The sequence below is a fragment of the Herpailurus yagouaroundi genome, unplaced genomic scaffold (assembly GCF_014898765.1).
Source record: "Herpailurus yagouaroundi ecotype Mexico unplaced genomic scaffold, PumYag 196, whole genome shotgun sequence".
Classification (NCBI taxonomy): domain Eukaryota; kingdom Metazoa; phylum Chordata; class Mammalia; order Carnivora; family Felidae; genus Herpailurus; species Herpailurus yagouaroundi.
Genome location: NW_024412427.1, coordinates 33,191,293 through 33,214,620, shown reverse-complemented (window position 1 = coordinate 33,214,620; position 23,328 = coordinate 33,191,293). Strand labels below are relative to the sequence as shown.

At 55.1% G+C, this 23,328-nt stretch overlaps 1 protein-coding gene across 5 annotated transcripts; it reads left to right on the top strand.

Moving 5' to 3' along the window:
* The first annotated feature begins 2,425 nt into the window (after window positions 1–2,425).
* Window positions 2,426–14,152, top strand: NKX2-2 (NK2 homeobox 2). Of its 5 annotated transcripts, XM_040447856.1 has the most exons (4): window positions 2,453–2,541; window positions 5,319–5,462; window positions 11,026–11,721; window positions 12,674–14,152. In XM_040447856.1, exons 3-4 carry the CDS (start codon window positions 11,463–11,465, stop codon window positions 13,234–13,236), a joined length of 822 nt encoding a protein of 273 aa, XP_040303790.1. In that variant the 5' UTR covers window positions 2,453–2,541; window positions 5,319–5,462; window positions 11,026–11,462; the 3' UTR covers window positions 13,237–14,152. The 5 variants fall into 5 exon arrangements, with proteins under 5 accessions (XP_040303792.1, XP_040303790.1, XP_040303793.1 ...); XM_040447858.1 differs by lacking the exon at window positions 5,319–5,462 and having other exon boundaries at window positions 2,426–2,541; XM_040447859.1 differs by lacking the exons at window positions 2,453–2,541; window positions 5,319–5,462 and adding an exon at window positions 3,249–3,345.
* Window positions 14,153–23,328: the final 9,176 nt, after the last annotated feature.

Here is a 23,328-nt window from a genome sequence, read left to right as displayed (position 1 = left end):
GGTGTTTAGGTATATCAAGTTTAGCACCAGATTACTAAATAAGCCCAATAAGAAGACAAGTGAGTTGTACCTAAACAGTTGTATTTCATTTAAATCTTGCTCCCCACTGCATCTCTTTTATAATAGATTTTTATTAGCATTTACCTAGTCAATGCCCTGGTACATTTGCTATTTTTAACTAGGGTTTCCTAAATGGAGAGTGGTATGAAGACAGATTTGATGTACTCTTTATTAACATCTCTCAGTTTTCCACCTGGAGACCACCACACACCGACGTTATAAGCTAGCTCTGGGCATCTCTGTTCACTGCATAGCAGGTGTCAGCAATATGGGCAGAAAAACACAGAAGCCTCTCTCCAGGGCATCTGCTAGACAAAGAGACCCATTCTCATAAGGGCTACAAATGTGAGGGTCTGCCTTCAAATCCCCTTGTCCAATTTTGGGCACAAAACACTATTTTCACCCAAAGAAGCTATTCATCAATGATCCCAGGGTTTACATTTGGAGGTGGTGTAAACCCAAAAATACGCTCTAGATTTGGGGGTTTAACTGTAAACAAAGATTACAGAAAAAATCCGAGAAAAAAAGAATGAAATGCAGTAATAATTTTCCAAGATCACCAGCTCCACAGGCTTGAGTGCAGCCTCAGATTTCTCTGAAGTAACTAAAGATTTCTGGGAACTCACTCTACCGCCCAGGAGAGCAGACTGGAGAGGCACTCTTTGTGCTTGGCACTTAAGATTAAGAGCTTCATTTTATAGCTCTTCTTTGCACCTGTTGAATGGGTTCCTCATCCCCACCCCCACCCCATATCCACTCTTCCCTTCTCTCCCACCCTCTTTCTACAGCATCATTTTTCCATCCTTAACCGCCATCTAAGGACCGTTATCCAGTGAACACAGACCCAGGATAACTTGTAATAGTCAAGTCAAATGCTTATGTTTTTCCCTGCAGTAGAGCAACATTTTTCATCTCTTATTTTCCTTGGCCAGATGGAAGATGTCATTCAGGGAACCCCAGGTGTTTTGAAGATGAAAAGGAAGGTAGGGGGCCTGACTCAGTGCTTATTAACCACAGAGAGAATTTGGTTCACTTCAAGAAATAGTAAAATAATGGCACGGGAGACACAATGACTCTTAATGAATTCATAAGAGTAAAGTGTGAGGTGACCAGTCTGGGGACATGCAGTCCTGAGGCCTCCTTCCAGAGGAGAAAAAACAAAACAATTGTTTTCTATTACTACACAGTATTTACCTCCCTTTCCTGAAGCACACAGGGCAGCTCCAATTTCATGTCCAATGCCAGGATTGCCTCTGTCTGAGTGCCTTGTCTCCCATTTAATTTAAATAAGGTGGGTGACATCTGACACTGGAGTCCACAGTCAGGTTTGAGGTAGGACTAATCTCAGTTGCTCCCTCAGCCAGGTGGACTGTTCCAATTGCATCTCTGCCCCCTTCAAAAAAAAACCCCTCCCTCAGGAGTCAGGGAGCTCCCACCCTCAAATCTCACAGGGCCGAAAATCTTCAGCTTTCAAATGCCACCTTTTCTGTTCAGACCAAAGTCCCATGGAACGTATCCACCGCCTGGAAAATGAAACAGCCTCCCAGGCCCTCTGAGGAAAAAAAAAAAAAAAAAAAAAAAGGAAACAGAAAAACTACAGAAATAAATCCCAGAGGCTGTCTCTAATCCTGGACAGGTGGCACCTTGGCACGGGTGCACTGAAATCACTTTCTTCCTAGGCCGCAGAGAGCTGAACCCCTTTCCCAGAAAGACCAACACCCCTCAATCTGGAGGGGGTAAGCGTCCTGGGGGCGGAGCCTATAGCCCGGGGCGAGAGGTCTGTGACCTCCCGAGAAGTCGTGCTATCGGCCTTGGGTCGGCGTATCTAATGTAAACGCTGTTTCACACATAAATAACGTGCCACATCTGGCCCTTCGGTTTTATGGCGTCTTAGCGACCGAGCAATTTATAGATGGCGACCTTGTTAACCAGCAGCCCCGGCTCTAGGCTGCAGGGTCCAAGGCACGGTTGCGACCGAGGAGGGGCGAAGAAGAGGAGATATCTGGGGTCCCAATCTCCAGCTCAAAGGGACGCTAGGGAGAGGGCACCTACCCGCTTGTTTGGGGGGGGGGGGGGGGGGGCCGAGGCAAAGTGGCAGCTCCCTCCCCCCCCCCGAAGCCCGCCATGTGGCAGCTGAAAGAGCCATCGAAGCCCAAGTGTGTTTGCGCTCATACCCAATTTATTACCGCTGAACATATGGCCAATATTTTGACTCACGTCAGTCGGGCAAGGAAAACAAACAGAGCGCGCGCGGCGCTGGGGAGCGGCCCCCTCCGCGGAGGCTGCGCGGCTGCCTCGGGGCCCGGAGTCGGGAGGGTGGGGCCGCCGGGCCGGGAGCCGGAGCCGGGAGGGGGAGCGCTCGCCGGCCCGCCGCGCAGCGCCACTGCCCGAGTGCCCGCCACTCCGCAGCTTGGGATAAAGAACGGCCGGGGACCTGCGCGCTGGTGGAGCTCTGGCCCCAGCGGCTCGGCCGCGCTCCAGGTGAGCCTCCCGCTCGCATGCGGGGCGGGCGTACTGGGGGGCGCGAGGAACCCGGCGGAGCCCGAGAGCCGCAGTGGAGTCGGCGTCGCCCCTCGCGGTCAGGCGCGGGCCTCCGCTGCCGCCGGGGAACGGAACGAGCTCCAGGCGCTGTCTCTGCGGCGGGCCAAGGGAGAGGGGTCTTGGGGCACTGCCGTCCGGCCAGGCTGTGCCAGGCTTTGAGTCCTCCGCGCACCCTCTGGAGCGCCCCTCCCATTCGCGGCGCCCGACTGGGCTCTGTCCCCAAGCCGTGGAGTCCGGAAGCAGCAGGTGGGCAAGTGCAGGGCGTCCGAAGTCATCAGCGGACTCCGCTGGTCTAGGGGGGCGGAGGCACTCGGGGAGGGGCCAGTCCCTCCCCTCGCGCCCCCAGACGGTAAAAGTTTTACCTGCAGCCTAGGCCAAGTGCTCCTGACGCCGTGCGCTTTCCCGCGGAGCCGCTGAAACGGGACTGCCCGGTGGGGCTGGGCAGGTGCGCGGCCGGGAGGAGGGGAGGTGGAGGGCCGCGGCGGTGTTGCAAGCCCCGCCCGGGAGGGCGCGCGGTGGGGGAGGGGCGCCCAAGGTTGGGGGTGGGGGGTCCGAGTAGGTGGAGGGCTAGATAAAGACGCGCCTTGAAATGCTGCGCGGCTGTAGTCGCGGCGCCGGGAGTGGGAGGCGGAGCGGGCGCTCCGGGCGCCTCGCCAGCCCCCTCCCCACTGCCGGGTGCCGGATGCTCCGGGGCTGCCCTGGCCGCCGTAAGGGAGGGCGCGCCTCTGCACCCACCTCCGCCCGGTGAGTCTCCTGCTGTGAGCAGTGGGTGGTCGGGACTGGGGGTTAAGGCGGAGGCAGAAGTCCCGAAGGTAATTTGGAGGTGGCGCCTAGTGGAGAAAGGGGTTCTCCGGCGGAACCGGGCCGCAAGGTAGCAGAAGGAGGGTAAGTGGCGGGAGTCGCAGGCAGGAAGGCCCAGCGCGGGGGCGCGAGCCGTGGTAGGGGGGAAGAGGAGGCGGCCTAAGCTTGGACTTTGAGGGGGCGAGTGTCTCCCGGGCCTCGCCGGGCACCAGACAGTTCTCGTTTGCGTCAGTAGAGATCGCCAGAGGATCAGAAATGAGCCTCTCTGGGGTCTGCTGAGGTCCTGGTCTCCCAGGGGCGCCCCCTCAGCTCCAACCCTTTCCCCCAGCCACACACAAACACCGTAAGGAGCAAGGGGCCCTTTGGTGCGCCTCTAGCGCCTGCTCCACGCTGGTGGCGCCGGGGGGTGAAAAGGGGGCGTTGCGTCTGGAGGAGGGTCGCAGACCTCTGGTGCTCAGATTGAAGACCTGAGAAGGAGATCCCCAGGACCCCTTCCCTCCAGTGCCCTCGCAGATCGGTTCCTCGTCCTGCCTGGCCCTAGCCTGTTTCAGCGCAGACTGAGAGCATGGCTTCCCTGCGCCGGCAATGACTACATTGCACATCAGCCCGCCCGACCCAGCGTTGGGTGTTGAATACTAACCCATTAGAAGAGGCCGCTTGTTTTTCCAAGTCTTGTGGTAATGATTTTGTCACGTGCTAAGAAGTATATTCAGATAAGAACGTGCTTTCAGCGTCGTGTTTCTTTGAGAAACCCAAATCTCCTGCATTGAAATCGCCCTTATCGGGGGGAAGGTCGGGCTTGGCTGGACGAACGTTCCTGAAGGCAACACTGACGCTGTGTAATCTCATTGTAACATATTTAATCATCAGAGCAGCGCGAACGAATAAAGCAAAGGGGTTCGCCCCGGGGGGACGTGGCGTTTGGTTCCCCAATAAACCAGTGACAATGGATTGGCTGGGACAGGCTCATTTGGCCCAAGGGGGGCTTAGAGCTGCGTTTTTAAAGAAAATATTGGAGGGAGGCCGGTTCCATTTTGTAGCGTGCCCCGAGCCACATTTCGTGTTCAATTTAACATCCATGAAAGTTAAACGGCTTTTCTCGCCTTTTATTTTATTGGATGCATTTTCAAAGATGTCATTAAAGTGCATTTATCAAAGTCCTAACATATGTCCTCGGGGTTTTACGCCCACACAATGAGGCTGATTAATAGAGAAATCCTAATTTCTATTACAATTTATGTCCTCGGGAGATAGTTGCCTTTCTTTCTTTCTTTCTTTCTTTCTTTCTTTCTTTCCTTCTTTCTTTCCTATTTGAGGCAGATAATTGGGAAGTGTTATGTATTTCACCTTGAAAAAAAGACTAGGGGAAGATAGTTCACTAAGATGCCTGCTAGCTGCCCCCACAATTAATTGCAGGGGAAATCCAAGCTCTAGGTGCCAAGATCAGGTCTTCTTTCCACGGTTTCTCAGAGTGGCTACTAAGTGGGGGGAGGAGCTTTTTCCCAGACACAGAATCTGAGCTCCTTCTCTGGGCCTGGAAAATTTATCTGTCCAAGAAGTCACCTTCTTGGTGACTTGGAAGGATTGTCCTTCTGGGTCAATTTTAAGAGTTAACATAGTATTAACCAAAGAAAGAAAAAACTCACCTTATGCTTGAACCCAAAGGGGACTGAAATTTTCTTTCCCTTCTCATTAGCCCCCACTTTCTGGCCATCTGGTCCAATGGCTATGGGTCTCTCCTGCCAGAGATTTGCCCCTGTGGTGGCCTGGCCTCAGAAAGTTGTACTCTGACTGGGCTTTAGGCCTCCCCAACACAGGCTGCAAGGACTCACTTTCCTTCTCCCAGGAGCAGAAAGCAATGCCAGTTGGTGCTTGAACCCACCAGAGAAAAGCCTGACTTTCAGTTTTCTGGTTAGGAAACGTCTCTGCTTGGGGTGGTACCCTGGGCCACACACCTCGACTTCTTTCATCGGGAGGCCAGAGCTCACACCTTGCTTCCTGCAACCCCCACCTGATATCCAAGCCGCCATCGGGCCGTTTGGGAGGTGTGCATCTTAAAGGTGAGCGTCTTTATCTCCCGGCTCAGGGACCAGACTGGGTGACATTTTCCTTCCCCCACTGATTTCGAGTGCACGCCACGCTCCGAGTCTCCAACCCGCGATAAAATAAACCTTCCCCCTCCGACAAAACCTTTGTGTGCGCGCCTCTAATCCTTGCCAGAGCAGGAAGGTGCAACGCGCTTTGTTTCGAGAGTGAATGAAGACAAGCGCTTGCACCTTGGCGCTAACCAGACAATAAATTAATCCACTTGAAGGTTGTTATCCGAGATGGGATGTGCGGGGAACTGAGAGCTCAGCCACATACTGTACCAGGGAAGGAGTTTCTTTTCAACCTCTTTCGCTCCAAAAAGGAAGAAGAAAAAGAATGAAATCAAACAAATCAGTGTTTCCAAATAAAGGGGAAAGACCTTGTATTTTTAATGACTGGAGGCGATTTGTGGGTAGGGAGGGTGAGGGGTGCCACCTAGGGCTGCGGAAGCTTTGGGCTCCTCAAGGCCACCCCTCTTTAGAACTGACCCACAAGGTGCTCCCCAGGACTTTTTCTGCCCTAAACTCCCCTGGAGGACGCACGTAAGCTGCACGTTTTCACCAGCCTGAAAGGGGAAGGATGTGAGCAGAGTGGGCTCCCAAGAGGCTCTCTAGCCCAGAACGGAGATGGAGAGGTGTGGGGGCGGGGCCGAATGCCACCCCAGCACACCCACTTCATCAACGGGCACACCAAGGCCTCTCCTCACTTTCCACAAGTATCTTCCTTTCTTGCCTGGTTTCCTGCGTTTTGGACCTCACCCCTCCCCCAGCCGGAGGGACGGTAAAGTTGCGTTGTGGGGCAAATGAGAAGCTGGGACGCAGGGCGCACCAGGGCGGTCCACATGCTCCGGAGCTCAGAAAAGGCGCTCGTGTTTGAGCTACCTGGGAAAGTAAACAGGTAAACACTGGGCCGACTTGGAGGGCCACTTGTCCTGGAGTGGGGCCACTTAGCCTGTGTACATTCACCTCCCCTCCTGGGCCTCCGGCGATTGTTTAGCTCCCCAAGCCACCCTCTCCAGCCGCCTGCGCTTCAGTCCCTCCGGAACCCAGAGCCGCAGAGGGAGGCTTAGCCGCCTGAGAAACCTCCCAAAGGAGGTTCCGTCTGGCTTCTAGGGAAAAAGATTCCTTTGTCCCTCTCCCCCACCTGCCCTGGGGGGGGGGGTGGCTGCGCTTCCCTTTGCACCCATACTAAACGCCAGAAGAAGGAATACAGACTTCTGAGATTTCTAGAGCACCTGGAACCCCAATGCTGAGGATGAACACCAGGGACAAGAACTTCTAGCTGCCCTGATAACCCTGGTAAGGGGTGCTAGTTGGTGCTGCACACCAAAGACACCCAAACTATCTCAGGCCTAGAACATGCTAAGATCAAACTTCCAGCACCCATCTCAACTTCTTCCCCAAGTTTGCAGCCGCAGAAGGCCCCTAGCAGAGCGCTCACCAGTCCTTCACCACCGGCAGAGCTTAAAGCCCCAACCCAAATGTGGTGGAACCAGGACAGTGTCTTCTGGCTGCAAGATGGAACCTGGAGAGAATTTATTAAAGTACCCAGTTGAGGAGACTAGAGCACATCCAAGTACAGCTGAAACTGGTGCCAGGCGACACGCATTGTTTAGAACTGACAGGGTGTGGATAGTGGGGATATTTATAAAGGATTCTAGAGATGGGACAGGGGTGTGGAGCTGGGTCTTCAGCTTGCTGGGCGCATGGGATCTCCCTGGACACGAGATCTCAGGCTGGAAAAGGCGGGGCAAGGCCAGGCTGGGATGCTCCCAAAGAGACCTCTTGAGGAGTCCTTGGAATGCAATCACCTGTTTAATTTGTGTGGAAAGGTGCGTTTGGTGCTGGGCCCCGGCTCTTCCCTGCTGCACGAAATCGGGTAGAACTTGGAGCGTGCTTTGGCACAGGACTTGCCCCGGGCAGCCAGCTGGTCCGGCGCCGGCCTCCCAGCGTCCGCAGGCCACTCCTGGGGGACTTGCATTTTATGATCTTCCTCTAACAAGCAGAGTTTCTCCCCTTCAATTATGAGCCTCCCAGCGGTCTCCCTGCGCCTTTTCAATTGCAAATGTCAGCGCTCTGGAAGCGGACGCGGGAACTCCACGGGCGACGAAGCGATGGGGAAAATGGACTCGCGAGGTCCCAGGAGAGAGACCCTGAGCGCAGAGGCTCCGGCTCCGCGGGGAGCGGAGCGCGGCTGCTGGAGGCGAGGCGGAGGTTCCCGAGACCAAGGGAAAGAAAAATGCGAGTCCGAGCTGGGGTGAACGTGGAGGATGAAGCTGATATCCAGCCACTGGCCTGTGCTGGCAGAAAAAGTGTGGCCCCGCCAGTGCTCCTGGAAGGGAACCCTGTGACTTGAGGTGTGGAAGTTCTCTGGCTAGTGGAGACCAAGGGAGCAGTAACGGTTGGGGAGCTCAACCTTCCAGAATTGAGCTAGGGGTCTCCTTCTCCAGGCCCCATTGTCAGCACTCCCTCTCCATGATGAATTCCCAGGAGCCTGGATTCCGGTGGGAAAATAGTGGTCTCTCAGGTGCTTGGCCTACCGTGGAGGCTCCCAGGGAGAAGGGAGGGGCCCAGACAAATAAGGGCAGGATGATTACACCTTGGGAGAAAGGCCCTCTGAGTTGGAGGAAGGGAGGGAGACTTTGGGAATGGAGCTAGGTGGTTCCAAGGTGAGGAAATGAGCGAACTCTGAGAGGGAGCCTGGAGGTGACACCCCCCCCCCAAGATGGCTCTGAGGATGTGCAAAAAGGGACACTTCTTGCCAAAAGACCATTTTTCACCTAACCCAAGAATTGATTGACCTGGCCCAACCAGACTCATTTCTGGCCCTTCCCCATCCCTGGAGACTGCTCTAGTCCCCAAGACACCCCCCTCCTTGGGAGAGAGGAGCAAGGGGAGGAACCACAGGAGGATATTTTCTGCAATGCTCGCGTTGAGGAACTTTCTCTCGCCAGTTATTTATTTAGCAGTGGACTAACAATGGCTAGGGGCAGGCCCAGCCTGCCTCTGTTTCCAAACTCAGCCCGCCTGCCTCCCCCCACCCCCCAGCTCCTGGAGAACCAACTTCCTCGCTCCGACAGGACAGGGCAGAGAGCTCCCACGTGAAAGGGGGGAGGGGGAGGCAATGGGGAGAGAGGCTGGGAAAGACAGACTGGAGAGAGAGAGAGAGAAGAAAAAAGCACGAAAAGTAAGGGGTTCAAGGAACACGATTCAAACCAGTTTCTAATTCTTGCAGGGAAAAAAAGAGGAAGGAGGGGGAGAAAGGAGAAAAGAAAAAGTAGGAGGAGAAAGAGAGGAATGGGGAGCGTCGACATGAAGGGGTTTCCTTAATATTGTGGACGGATTCAGAAATGAATGAAGAGATAGTCCATTGAAAAGGGTTGAACGCCATGACAACTAGGAACAGCCTTAGATTTATTCCAAACAGTTAGGACACGTTGAAAGAGAGCGTCAATCATGTATTATTTCGCCACTGAAATAAATGCAAAAACCGAGCCGGGACAAAGGCTTCCAACGGGAGCGGGACATTTGTCTACATTTCGCTCATTGTCCGCAGCTTAGCAATCGGTTTGTATTTGTGTTTGCCCGGGTCCGACCACCCAGGACGCGCCGACGAGGGGCTCGCTCTAACCTGGGCCATTGTCACCCACGTCACATACTGGGGGCGAGGCAGCCAGGGCTGCAGAAAGCCGCCGAACGGCTCGAGGAGAGCCGCCCTCGCCGGTCGCTGGCAACCCGGGGGCGGCAGGGGCGAGGCGGCCGCCGCAGCTGAGCGTGGAGCAGACGGGGCGTCCGCGCGTTCCGCTCCGCGCCGTGGGGCTAAGGGCAGAGGGGAAGGAGAGACCCGGAGCTCCGCGCGCGGCCCTTTCTGTTCCTTCCCACCCCACCCCCACCCCCGGGCAAAGCACCTTCAAGACGCATTTCTGGGACGGACAGGAGCCTCAGGTAGCAAACCTTACCCCTCAACTGCTCCCTCCCCGACAAAAAAAAACTGGAAAGAGGGGCGGGAAGTACTGCTTTGACTTCTCTTCCCCAGCGCCCCAGAGAAGGTGCTGCCCCAGGAAAGTTCAGTTCCCAAGCTGGCGAAAGGTTGGAAACTTCACACAAACCTAATGCCCGCTGGCAGCCTGTAGCTAGTACTCCCATTGCGCTCCTGGGGTGACTAAAAGGAGACGAAATTTAAGGACTTGCTTGAGAGAAGAAACTCCGAAGAAAACAGCACCATCCGCCTACCCTGCGACCCCCTCCCCCGTGGCTTTCGGGGTCCTCACCCGGGCTGGATACAGCGCCCCTGTCTCTCCACTCCTCCCCTCTCCCTTCCTAACGCTCCACCTCTGCTGGAGGCTGGAGAGGGAGGGGGCTGGAAGGTCGAGGCATAATAATGGACAAGAAGGGCTCGGGGCCGTCTGCCCTTTCCTCCACCAGGAGACCGCGGCCCGCGGAGCCCAGAGGCGGCGGGGCAGGGGACAGAACCCAGCCCAAGTTCGAGTTCCCTACCCCCCACCCGCCCCTCCCTGGGCCGCCCGCAAAGCAGCGAGTGAACTGCGCAGTCCTCCCGGGCCGCTTAGAAAAGGAAGGGGGTTGGGGAGAGAGAGGCGGAGTGAAGGAAATAAATAAGTCTTTAGCAAATAAAGGGTGGCTGGAGGGGGGTGGGGTCGTTTGGTGGTGGCTCCGGCCGGCCCCAAGCCGATCCCTCTCCTGGGTTTCGGGCTCTTTCGGCGTTAACTAGAATCAATTACTTGCCTTGTCATTTCTAGTACTCATCCTTAAGCCTCAACCAAAATATTGACCTAGGAGGCTTACAGAAGTTGGGCTCTTGCCATTTGAACCGGATCTTGTTTAGGGAACCACCAGCGATGAGGAGGAGAGATTTCCGCGGCTCAGCCTTCGCCCCCTCCCCCTTTTCCAAAGGCACCACAAATCGCCAATTTTCTGGCTTGCTAGGGGCGGGCGCACGGGGGCGGGGAGGTAGGAACCGGTGAATGTTAAGATTGGTTTTTTGGGTTTTGGGTTTTTTTTTTTTTTTGCTTTGTTTTTTGTTTTTGGTGTGTGTGTGTGTGTGTGTGTGTGCGCGCGCGCGCGCGTGTGTGTGGGTTGTTTTTTTTTTTTTTTTTTTTTTTGCTCCTCTCGGTTTCTGTTTTGTTTTCTCTCCTCCTCCTCCGCTTTTTTAAAGATGCAATTTGTTAAAACGGCCTTTTCAAGTGTGTGGACTCGCGAGCGACGCGGTGGTCCTTTGTATGTAAATACTGGGTAAAAAAGGCTCGCCCCGTCTTTGCAATTAATTGACACGTTACACCTCTCATCTTGCTCTAGAGGGCCGTTGGCTGGGAGCGCGGAGCTCCCCAAAACCCACAATTTCACATCTGCAAATACTGTCTTCATCCACTTGACTTCCAAGACCCGCCCACACGTGTCCAACCTTTGCGTTTTAATGTCTCCCCCCCTTTTTTCCACCCTTCTCTCGCTCCCTCTCTGGCTCCCCCTCCCTCCCTCTCTTTCCCTCCCTTTCTCCCCCTCTTCTCCCCCCTCTCCCCAGGTTCGTGAGTGGAGCCCAGCCTTATATGGACTGATCGCTCGGGCAATGGCCCATTTTTTCCTCGCCACCAGCCGCCACCGCGCGCCGAGCGGCCGCCGGAGCCCGAGCTGACGCCTCCTTGGCACCCCTCCTGGAGTTACAAACTAGGGCCCGGCCCGCAGCGCTCGGCGCACTGGCCCGCCCAGTCCCCGCGTCCATTTCAGCGTGGTTTCAGAGAAGACACAGGCGTTGCTTTTGGCCTTTTTTTCTCCCCTACCCTTCCTTATAGTTTCTTTCGCTTTTTTAAAATAATAATTATCTCAATAATTAAAGCCCACCCCCTCCTCCCCTCCCCCTATCCCTCCCCCCCATACCCCCTCCCCGCCCCAACTGGGGAGCGCCACGAATTGACCAAGTGAAGCTACAACTTTGCTGCATAAATTGCGGGGTCCTGAGCCATGTCGCTGACCAACACAAAGACGGGGTTTTCGGTCAAGGACATCTTGGACCTGCCGGACACCAACGATGAGGAGGGCTCGGTGGCCGAAGGGCCAGAGGAGGAGGGCGAGGGGCCGGAGCCCGCCAAGAGGGCCGGGCCGCTGGGGCAGGGCACCCTGGACACGGTGCAGAGCCTGCCCCTGAAGAACCCCTTCTACGACAGCAGCGACAACCCATATACGCGCTGGCTGGCCAGCACCGAGGGCCTCCAGTACTCCCGTAAGTAGCGAAACTTGGCCGCTGCGGCCGTAGCGCCTCTCTTCCCGTGGCTGAAGCTCGGGATGGACACTGGGAGAGAAAGGGGAAGGAGCCATCTAAACTCAGACCCCTCGCCCTGCTCCTCTGGAAAGATTTTTAACACTTGTTAATGATGCCCTAGCTCTTTCCCCCTTTTCAACCTCCCCCCACCCCCATCCCCGTACCGGAAAAAGACTTGGTCTCGGATGTTTTTTTCAAAGCAAGAAATTGGGGAAACGAGGGGGAGGGGAGGGGAATACCTCCCAAGGGCTGGTTACAGAAGTCAACCCAGGACTGATGGCTCCGGTCGGAACCCTCCCCCCCCACTCCCCCCATCCCCACAGACAGGAGAGACTGGCCTGGAGCACTGGAGCGAGCCAGCGAGCCTCGGGGTACGGGTAGAGGGTGGGGGAGGCTCCCGGTAGCTCGGGTATATATAGCTCACCCTGCCCCCTTGCAAGATCATAGAGGACGCTTTGTGCGGTGCGGAGGGTGTCCAGAAAGTCCGAAAGCAAAAACGAAAGCCCCCAAAAACCTTCCTTAAATGGCCGAGCCGATCAATGCCGGGATTGTGGGGGTTTTCTTTTAAAAATCTACCCACGTTCCTCCGGAGAGGAAACTGCTTAAGGGGGCCGGAGCCCTTAACCCGCAACGATCTTCTCCGCGCGCCACTCCCCCCAAATACGCACCCACACTGTGAGAACCCCTAGAAACGCGAGTCTGGAGCCCCCCACTCAAGTCGTTTTTCCTCTTTCCCCTGGGGGAAGCCAACGGTTTTGTCGTGCAGGGATCAGGGCGGGGGTCAAGGCGAAGGCAGTACGGCCAGGCTTCGCGGCGCCGAGGGCCGAGGGCGCACGGAGGATCCCGGGCGCTCAGGGTCTGGCTGTGCAGGCGCGCGGCCTCCAGGCGCCTGACGCGCTTCTCTCTCCCCCAGTGCATGGGCTGGCGGCCGGCGCGGCGCCCCAGGACTCAAGCTCCAAGTCCCCGGAGCCCTCGGCCGACGAGTCACCGGACAATGACAAGGAGACCCCGGGCGGCGGGGGGGACGCGGGCAAGAAGCGGAAGCGGCGAGTGCTCTTCTCCAAGGCGCAGACCTATGAGCTGGAACGGCGCTTCCGGCAGCAGCGGTACCTGTCGGCGCCCGAGCGCGAGCACCTGGCCAGCCTCATCCGCCTCACGCCCACGCAGGTCAAGATCTGGTTCCAGAACCACCGCTACAAGATGAAGCGCGCCCGGGCGGAGAAAGGTATGGAGGTGACACCCCTGCCCTCGCCGCGCCGGGTGGCCGTGCCCGTTTTGGTCAGGGACGGCAAACCGTGCCACGCGCTCAAAGCCCAGGACCTGGCAGCCGCCACCTTCCAGGCGGGCATCCCCTTTTCGGCCTACAGCGCGCAGTCTCTGCAGCACATGCAGTACAACGCCCAGTACAGCTCGGCCAGCACCCCCCAGTACCCGACAGCACACCCCCTTGTCCAGGCCCAGCAGTGGACTTGGTGAGCGCCGCCCCTCCGAGACTCGCGGCCCTAGGCCCAGGCCCCACCCCGGCGGCGGCGGCGGCGGCGGCGGCGAGGAGGACTCGGTCCTTACGGTGGTTATTATTATTATTATTGTAACTATTATTCTGGAGTCGAGCTGACTCTTGGCTCCATTGGGGAGGCGCCGGGAGGTTGCCTGAGACTCCCAGGAGTGGCAGATTCCATCCACGCAGCTCTGCCCCATCCCTCTCTCTTTCGGAACCTTTGGAGAGGGCTGAACTCTAAGCCGTGTTTACAGAATGTTTGCGCAGCTTCGCTTCTTTGCCTCCCCCCGGGGGGGGTGGGGAACCAAATCGTCCCAGCGATAGCGTCCTCACTTGAGAACGAGAAAAAGACCAACACATTCCCCTCCCCGCTTTTGTGAATTTTGTAAAATATGTTTGTGTGAGTAGCGATATTGTCAGCCGTCTTCTTCTAAAGCAAGTGGAGAACACTTTAAAAATATAGAGAATTTTTTCCTCCTTTTTTTTTTATAAGAAAATGCTAAATATTTATGGCCATGTAAACGTTCTCACAACTGGTGGGAGATTTCGCTTTTCGTTGTAAATATCGGTGGTGAGTGTTGCCGAAATGATCTTCAGTGCGGGCCTGTTCTCCCTCGGGGCCCATCTCCTTTCTTTGTGGTTTGTTTTTGGTTTGCTTCTGTTTGGTTACTCCTGCTTTCTTTTCTTTTTATACTTTGTTCAGTGCAAACATTTCTCAAATATGAAAAAGAAAAAAATGTGTAGGCGAGAAGCCCCCTGCCCCATCTCCGGGTCCTGAGCCCCGGAACTTGGAGCTCAGCGGTTCCGTGCGGTTCCCCAAGAGCGCCGGGCGCTGAAAGCTTTCGATTTTTTAAATAAGAATTTTAATAAAAATCCTGTGTTTAAAAAAACCAAGCCCGGCCCTCCCGTTTGTCTTACTTTGTCGCCCTGCGCCGGGCCTGAGGCCTCATCCACGCTTCCCCTCGGGGCAGGGAACCGGGGACTCCCAGGGCGCTGGAGAGGCTCGCGAAACAGGCCTCGCCCGGGCGGGCTGGCCAAGCCCTGCGCCTCGGATCCCGGGCTGGGGCGGGAGCGCTTGGCCTTGGGTCTTCGAGCTGTCGACCCGAAGCCCGAGGTCGCCTGCCCTCTCCCGGGCCTCTAGCGCCTCCTGAATCGGGGACGCAGCGTCCTGGCTTCGGGAGGATAACTGACTTTGGAAAACGCCATAGCGAAGGGAGCACGCCCCCCTCGCTCGCCCAAATCTACGAGTGGCTCCTTCAGCCTGAGAAGCTGTTGAAGCCACTACACTCGATGACTTTCACTTTGTTGCATTTGATTTACCTCGCGCGGAGAAGGGGGGTGGGGACGCTGAGGTTGAGACTGGTCGGCTTTCTCTCTACTCCCCACCCCTTTTTCAAAATCCGCTGACTGGAGGCAGCTTAGGAGACCGCTCCAAGATCAGGGCGAGGAGCGGAGAGGGGAGCTCGAAGCTTTGGCAATAAGAAGGAACGCGGGGACCACGGCGTGGGGGAGGGAGGGAGCTGCTGCAGCCTCCTCTAGGCTACTGGGCCCTGGAGAGCCTGGGAGCCCGAGTTAGTGGCAATCCTTACAAGTGGAATCTGCCGCCCTCCTCTTCCACCCCCTGTCCTTTCTGGGTTTCCAGCCCCCAAACCTGGGTCTGGAACCCACGCCTCCTCCCCTCCTAGCATTTGGCTGCGCGCGGCACTCCAGGCCAGCCCTGTGATGTGAACCCGAGCGAACTGCTTGCTAGAAAGTAGGGGTTTGGAGGTGGGGTGGTGCGCCCTGGCATGCAGGGCCGTCGTGGGGGGTGGGGAGCAGGCAGCGAACGAATAGCCCCCGGCTTGCCCGGGGGAGGGCTCATCGGCCCTTCCCTAGTACGGAACTGATTCTATCCCACCCTGGTCTCTGGGAGATCTCTTTAGCGGATGCTGGCGCACACTTGCCGACACAGGGGAGCGTCTCAGGTGGTCCTGCTTGGGGGGAGGGGGCGCTTCTCTCCTCTATCTCGTGGATTTCCGAAAATACCCGGGGGCTGTGTAGCTCAGAGCCCAGCGGGCGCTGAGATGCCTGGGGATTGAAAGTCGGCCCCATTCGGAAATTGTATCTCTCGTTTTCTCTTGAGCTCCACCTTTATGACTGGGGAGGGGATGCGGGGGGCGAGGAGGCAGAGCAAAGGGAGCGGTCCCAGCTGACTTTCTCGCTCCCTCTAGTTGATGATCAGATTTAATTCAATATCTAAAGTAAACATGATTATCCGTGTGACCAAATCTGCGCGTCAATAGCACTCAGCGCAACACGCCCAGGGACGTGATTACACGTTATTCCTGCGTTGCGCACCCGCCCCTGGATAAATGAGGGCGCTGGAGTCTTTCTAATATCCTCCTAAATGTCCTTCCCCATCTCCAGGTTCATCCGGGTTCACCCAGGTTTTCCTAAATGCTGAGAAGTCTCCCTTTGTTCCCCACACTAGCTGTTTGGCGTTTTTCCTTCTTGCTATTTGTAAAGGCCAAGAGAATTCTCCCCAAATCATTTATTGTTCAATAGTCGAATGCCCAACTTGCCCTGATACCAAGCATTCAAGACCCCACCGGTGACTTCCTTGTAACCCCCAAATCCTCCGGGAAGAGAGATAAGACTTCTTGGAGTGGGTTTGTCAGGAGGTCTGAGGCATAGCTCCAAGACTCAAGTTGATTTTGACTGTCCCAGGCCCTAGGGCTCCGGGGGAACCAAGAATGATCATAGGAACCGCTTTGGCTTCCAGAGAGGAAGGAGGCAAGGTGGAAGGTCTAAATTCTCCAAGACTTCCACTGAGTGCGCGTTGGGGGAGCATTGAGGGTGCATTTTGGGCGGTGTCCAGGACTGCAGGCCTGCAGTCTGGGTATGCGCTCGAGCGGCTGGGAGCTGGGGAGGTGGGTCCAGCGCCCGCCTCTCTCTGTCCTCGGGTCCCCATGGAGTCAATAAAAGCGCCCGCGGAGCCCTGTGTGGCCCTAACCCCAGCGCCCTGGGAGCGCACCCGGCGCGGGGTCCGCTTCGGCAGTCTATCTTCGCCCAATCTACAGCGGGCCGCACAAAACGGCACAATGGGAGAGCTGGGAGCCGGGGATGTTAGAGGCGTGCATATTAAAAAGAGACAGAGAAAGGATCGCAGGGGACAGAGAGAGGGGAAGAGGGAGAAGGGGCCCGTCCTCCCTCCCCCTCCACCCCGCACCATTCAGCGCGCTTATCGCGGGCAGTGAATCCCGGAGTCAGGCAGAAGTCTCCTTGGGGTTTTGTTGGGCCTGTCACTGGGTCCCTTTGTCATCCGCGGGCTCCATGCTGGATTCCATATGGCCAGCTGGGCCGAGGGAGCGCGAGGAGGGACCCGCACAAAACCCAAATTGTGTCCGGCTTTCAAACCCTGTATTGTTGTCTGTGAAAGGAAGACGCATTAAAAATTCGTGCTATATCTATTGGGGAGGAGGTTGGAGGAGGGGAAAAAAAGCCACCCCTGTCTTTGATGGCTTCAGAGGGCGCTTGCCCTGCCTAGGCCCCGTGACACACTGAGAGCTGGATATCCCTCTCTCTCTCTTTTTCTCTCTCTCTCCCCTCTCCTCTTTCTCTCCCTCTCTCTTTCTCTCTAGTCTGTCTCTGTCTCTTCTAGCAAACATTGGCTCTAACACTCAGGCTCGGGTATATAAACTGCCCTCGGGGTTTGGGCTCCTTGCGAGCACTTTGCGTGTTCCTGTGCGCTGGAACTGAGAGCTAGGCTTGGTCGGCCTGGGAGCCTCGCGTGGAAGCCACTGGTCAGCGCCAGCTCAGAAGGAGACCAACGTGCCCAGGGCTCAGTCAGGGATGCTCGGGCCCCACGGACTTCAAGGTTCCAGAGTAAATGCTTCCGCCAAGTCGCGACGCCCAGGCGCGCGCAACCATCCTTCCGCGCACTGCAGGAAGCACTCGGAGAGGCCCAGGGGGCCGCTGAGTTCTGGCCCGGGGCCGCTGAGTTCTGGCCCAGCTCCGTTTCAGCTGCAGCTGGTTCTGAAGCCACTTCCGCCGCCGAGTTAGACCCTTCTGTTACCAACCCCCGGTCATTCGAATTATGGGCGGGGATCCCTCTGGCATCTCGGTGCGACAAGGAAGCCGGTTCAGAGATTTCTTTCACCGCCACCCCTCCTCACGTTGGGAGAGGAACTTGCGTTTTAATTCTCAGTATCTCCTGAATCATTTGAGTAAAATTAAGTAATGGGGACACGGAGCAGAGCTTCCAAGGAATTTGCCGGGTTTTGCCTCACCTAAGCAGTCTGAGTTATCGTGGGGCAGTAGGAGAGCATTTGGGCCATGCGCCTCTCCGCACCCCCCCCCCCCCCGCCACCTATAGCCTGGTCAAAAGCTCCCATAAACAACCCCTAAACAAAAAAACTATGTGCTAAAACAAAGAGCTCACGCTGTGGAAACAAACACAGAACCCACACACGTCGCCCCCTTAGGCAACAGTCACTCAGCCCTTAATGAGCAAAACTAAGTCAGTGGAATGTACAGCTAATCCCAAATGGAGGCCTCCCTTTCCCATTTAGTACTACTGTCATATTTCGTAGAATCAGATAACTTGCTAAGAGTAGGAATCCCCTTGTCAACGCTCCCCACCCTGGCCAGGGAAAGCACTTATTTTCCTTACCTATTGACTGTTAGGCTTAGTGGAGACCTGGTGTGGATTTCTCGAGCCTTTTCAAGAGCCTGGTCATTGAAAAGCTAATCCAATATTTACCAAGCATAAGGACAGTTCTCGGACGTATTTATTAAGGCCCATCACTAAGTGATTACTTGGACTGAAGACAAAAGCGAGGGGAGGGCGCGTCCCGGCTCACCAGAGACCCTGCCTGGCTGGGGTCTCCCCACCCGTAAGTAGGAAACCAGGCGCAAACTTGTGAGATGCTGAGGTTCCCCTCCCGTACTTAAGTGGCGTGTGGATTAGATATTATGTTGGTCGGTATTTCAGGAAATATGTACTTGTGGCTTCCTGAGAGGCCAGGCGCAATGACACTCTAAACTGTGTCGATATATCATCTTTTATCCAGGATCTGCAAATAAACCCCTGATCCCCCCAACGCATTATAGCCGCTGCTATCTCTCCAAGGAAGCGATCTGAGTTTTATTGCTTTCACCGACGCCCCAAGTCACACACACACACACACACACACCCTCCCCTCTTCCACGCAGTCTGGTTTTTAAAGGCTCTAATATTTTTTTTTTCTCCTGGGGCATCATTATTAATAAACAGGAGATATAGGCCTTGGAGCCGCCACCCGAGCAAGTATGGAAATGCAGGCCCGCGGGCCACCTGACCCAGCGCGCAGCTCGCTACCAGAAGCCGCACAGCCTCGGGCGGAAGAAAGTGGAGTGGCCGCGCGCCGCAGCCGACACCAGGAGGCGCCCGAGTTCTGCTTTCTGGACACAGCAATGCGCGCCCTGCCCCAGTGCCGGGAAGTGCCACCAGGCAGTCCGGCTTCCCGGTCCCGGGCTGTATTTCCGTGGAAAAGAGGCCGAAGCCTGGAGAGGGGACCCAGGAGGAGTCCGCGGCTCCGAACCAGGATTAGAGCGTGCAAATCAGGCGGCTCCATCACAGCTTGCTGGTGCACAGGCGGTTCAGAAAGTGCGCATGGACAGAAACAATCTGCCCTTGAGGACACTCTTGTTCCTCGGTCGTAGTTTCCTCCTACTCTTCTTCCTCCACGTACGTGTCACCTGCAGTGCCCGCCCCAGCTTCCATCCAGTTGTGGCACAAACAACAGCAAACTGGTTCCGTAGTCCTGGTGTGCGCTGGCCACTGGGAGGGCTCCACGATAGACGCGTCGCGGTCTCTGCGAACCTGAGCCGTACCACGCACGTATCGGCCCCTATGGGTGAACGCAGAACAGGCAGTTCTGTAAGGGAGAGAGAAAATGCTTCCGAAGAGGATTCTGAGTTTGGTTGGGGGCGGAAGTAAGGTTACTAGACAGGAGAGACCCTCATCTCTCATTCACCTTGAGTCGGGACTCCTGCTACTCCTGCCCATATCCAATCCCGATTCCAGCGGGTGCTGCTAACTGCGAGGAAAGGTGATTAGAGAAGCCCTCCACCAACCTTGCGCCTTTACCCCACCGGCCAGGGGAGGGCGGTGCAGTGGCGCCATCTGGCCACCAGGAAGAGACCCCACGCGGACGCCGGGCTTTGGGGTCCGGGCGAGGGAGGCAAGAATGCACCGCACCCCAGCTGAGAGCACCTTGTGCTGAGGGATTGACTGGGGCGCAGGGGGTATCTGAGAGTGGAAAGGTCACCAGATTGTAAATGCCTTCTACTTCCACCCGGCTCTGGTGCCTTTCTGAGAGGCTGGGTCTGGGACAGCGGAGTAGGGGCTGAAAAGAATGTAGAATGAAGGACAGATTGCTCAATCTTAATCACCGTGCGCCCCCTAAAATAGGACCCGCAACTCGAGCTTGTGACATTGATTTTTCCCGTGAATACCCTGGGTGGGACTACCTCCCATCAAAAGCATTCGTGGCTCCAAACGTCGATCCTTTTACTTTCTTAAGCGCCCCCCCCCCACCCCGCCCTTCACCACCAGTGAAGCGGTGTGATTAGGGAGTCGGCAGTGCTCAAGTTGTCCGCGGGGTGGCGCGATTGGATAAGAAAAGATTTCTGCGCCGGTCACTGTCCCGGGTGATGGAGTGCAGCTTGGACACCTGCAGGATTTAAGAGATGTCTCAGTGAAGTATTCTTCACACCAAGGCTGGTGTGTGTGTGTGTGTGCGCGCGCGCGCGCGCGAGCGCGCGCTCGCGTGCATGTGCAGGTGTTGTCCGCTTTTTCTGTAGAATGAAGGACAGATTGCTCAATCTTAATTCCAGAAGAATTAAAACTCTGCCCTTCAACTTGGCACCTAGAACCTGAGGAAGAGGCTAAAGGTATCCCGCCCAGCCCAACCTCTTTCTTCCTCCCCCACCCCCCAGCTCTTCCAGCTGCTGATGCTGACACTGTATGACTGCCACAATCAAGACACATTTCTGTCACCCCAAAATGTTCCCTCCTATCAGAATGCTTGCAGACGTCAGTTGAAAGCCTTAGATGAAAACAAGTCCATCCCTTTCCTCAGTGATTGTTTCACACTTTCCCCTTGGTTCATAAAATGGTACAAAGAAAGCCACAGTTCTCTGTTCCCAGCCCTGATACCTGAAGATGATGAGTACCACCATCATTTATTGAGTATCCACTGTGGCCAGGCACCTATTAGGCACTTCTCCTACATCCTCATATCTGATTGTCATACTCAATCTGTCCTTATACATATGAGGAAACGGAGGCTCAGAAAAGTACCCTGTATATGGACAAGGTAGTGATCTTACAAAGAAAAAGTCCTGGGGTGGAGGTGGGATTTACTGGGATTTTCAATCCTATTGTAGAATAGTGGATGTGGGCAAGGACTTCCTCCTGTTCTAGAGAAGGCAGCTGGGTGGCAGGCTACTCCACAGAGCAGGGTTCTGCCAGTTCCCACCAGCAGCAGCTCAGGTAGCAGGCTGGCTGGTCAGGACAATGCCAGGCCCTTGATCTCTTCCAGGAAGCTTGCACGCCAGCTCCCTCCACTGGGTACCATGTAGCTGTCCCGGGCCAGTGAGTGTTCCTGAGAAGTGAGGGGGAACAAGATGAAGGTTCCACCTGAGGGGTACCCTCTGAATCTGTTGCCATAGCTGGGCCCATGGTCTGCCATCTCTTTGGTTTTGATGAAAGCAACTCCTTTGTCCCCACAGAATGATAAAAGATACAAGAAAAATCATTTTCAATTGCCAATTGATCTTATATCTAAATGATTACGTGTCTTTTAGCTGAAATGGGGGAAATGGAAAATAAGTTAACATGTTTTTTTGGGTATAGTGCTGGGAGATTCACAAGAACTATTCAAAGGAATTTTACTTAAGCATTTACTTCCAGACTTCTCCATATGTCTTTCACTCTGCTAGTTACAACATAAAAGAGTTGCCTCGGTATAGACTGATATCATACAAGGGGGAGATAGGCTTGTTTTTGTTTTTTTGTTTTGTTTTTTTTTTTGTGTTTTTTTTTGTTTGTTTTTTTTTTTTTTTTTTTTTGTTTTGTTTTTTTTTTTTTTTTTTTTTGAGGTCAAGCCAAAGGATTCTGATTGTTGTGTCAATGACAGGGGATAAGATACCTGGTGGTCTGACCATGAAAGGCACCTTTCAGAAATGGCCAGTCCCTCTCCACAGGTGCACACAGCCAGCTCCTCCAGGTGTGACAGGACGTGGCCTTAATTCCTGCTGCCACAGCTCTGGATAGGAGAAAGTGTCCATTGCAGATAGCAGCATGGTGCCCACAGCCCCTGGGCACTCCCTGTGCCCACATGTGCCAGTGGCTACCTACTCCCAGCACTGTGGATCACTGCCTGAAGGAGGAATGGGGTAGAGGGTTGCTAGACTCCTGGGACTGTTGGCAAGTGCTGGGAAGTTCATGGTCCTCAACCAATTTTAGGTGGCAGTTGTTGGACAAATAGCACAGCTTCCTTGGCCCAGGTAGAACAATGGGGACTTATGTCCTATGCCATCACCCCGATGCCTACAGTGCGAGGAAGCCCCGCTGCCCTCCGTGGCAATCTGCTCATTCACACACCCTGTACTGGCTTCTTTCTCTTCCCTGTCTCACTTCCCACTTCCTTGTTGATCCTTCCTGGGATCTTCGCCCTTATTAACTACTTGCACATGAATCCTTGTCTCAGGCTCTGCTTCTGGGGGAACCCAAACTAGGATACAGATCCTTGAAATCTCACTTCAACCTTCATTTTAGACCTGGTGTTGGTCTCTCAGAGGTCACTCATGACCTAATGGCCCATCCTAGTGAACTCTCACCCCTTGTATTCCCTGGCAATGTCACCGTTCATGCATCTTTCTGTCCTAATTAGTTTTCAGTGGCAAGGGATCAGTGAGCCAAGCCACTGTATAATGAGGGACACAAGACTAAGCAGCAGCTGGCCAGTCCCTTTGTCTGCCCAGGGTCAAACCTGGGACATTCAGCTGCCCTTATGCAGACTCAGAGCTCTGGCTCTTCTTCAGAATTCATCCTCAAGGCCAGTAACTTGGTCTTCTCCCATCAGAAAAGGGCTCCCAGATCCTCTGAGCACAGCTCATATTCCTGCCTCCCAAGAGGAAGAATCCGATTGGGTCAGAGAGGTACCCTTCAGTAGGCAGAATCCCCTCTGGTCAGGTTCCAGGTCTCAAACACCTCATGGGCAGTTGGCTTCCCTAAAGTCTAATCTACATGGTGACTATTGTCTTGCGAACACAGGACACCAGGGACCCACAGCACAGGCACAGGGTGTGACATCCACATGCAGAAAGAGCCACTCTCATTACTCAGAAGACACTGCAGAGATGGCATGTTATGGGCTGAATTGTGCCTCCCCCTCACACAAATTCATAAGTTGTCACCTCAATGTAGAATGTGTGACTGTACTTGGAGACAAGGGGCCCTAATCCAATCTGACAGGTGTCCTCATAAGTAGGGGAAATTAGGACACAGACACACACGAAGGGAAGACCATGTGAAGACAGAGAGAAGATAGCCATCGGCAAGCCAAGGAGAGGGGCCTCAGAAGAGCCCAACTCTGCAAACACCTTGATTCCCCAAGTTTCATCCTCTGGAATTGTGAGGAAATACATTTCTGTCACGTAAGCACTCCTGTCTGTGGCACTTTGTTGTGACAGCAGAGCAGATTAATACATGGAGACTTAGAGTCTCATGGCCTGGACATTTTCTACCATGAATGTCCCTCTGTCTTAGACTTTTGTGTCCTGAATCCCACTTTGTCTCCTCTTCAAGGCTGAAGTGCCCACCTCCCAGGGCTCCAGCCTGATGGAACCCCGCTCTTCCTTCCTGCCAGGAGAGATGATGTTTCTCTCGGCCCCTGGCTCCTGGAATGACAAGCAGGTCTTCCCTTGAGCAATTCAGTGACTTAGCCATGTGGCCCAGGGTCCACTTAACTCCATGTGTATCCTGTGGACCCACTACTATAATTCTCCTCTCTACAGGCCTTGCAGGACCAAAGAGTGTGGAT

Excerpts from the sequence above, each read along its gene's own strand:
- NKX2-2 (XM_040447858.1), top strand. The coding sequence starts at position 11,463 with ATGTCGCTGACCAACACAAAGACGGGGTTTTCGGTCAAGGACATCTTG. Across the intron at positions 11,722-12,673 it reads CGAGGGCCTCCAGTACTCCC|TGCATGGGCTGGCGGCCGGC; the intron begins GTAAGTAGCGAA and ends TCTCTCCCCCAG.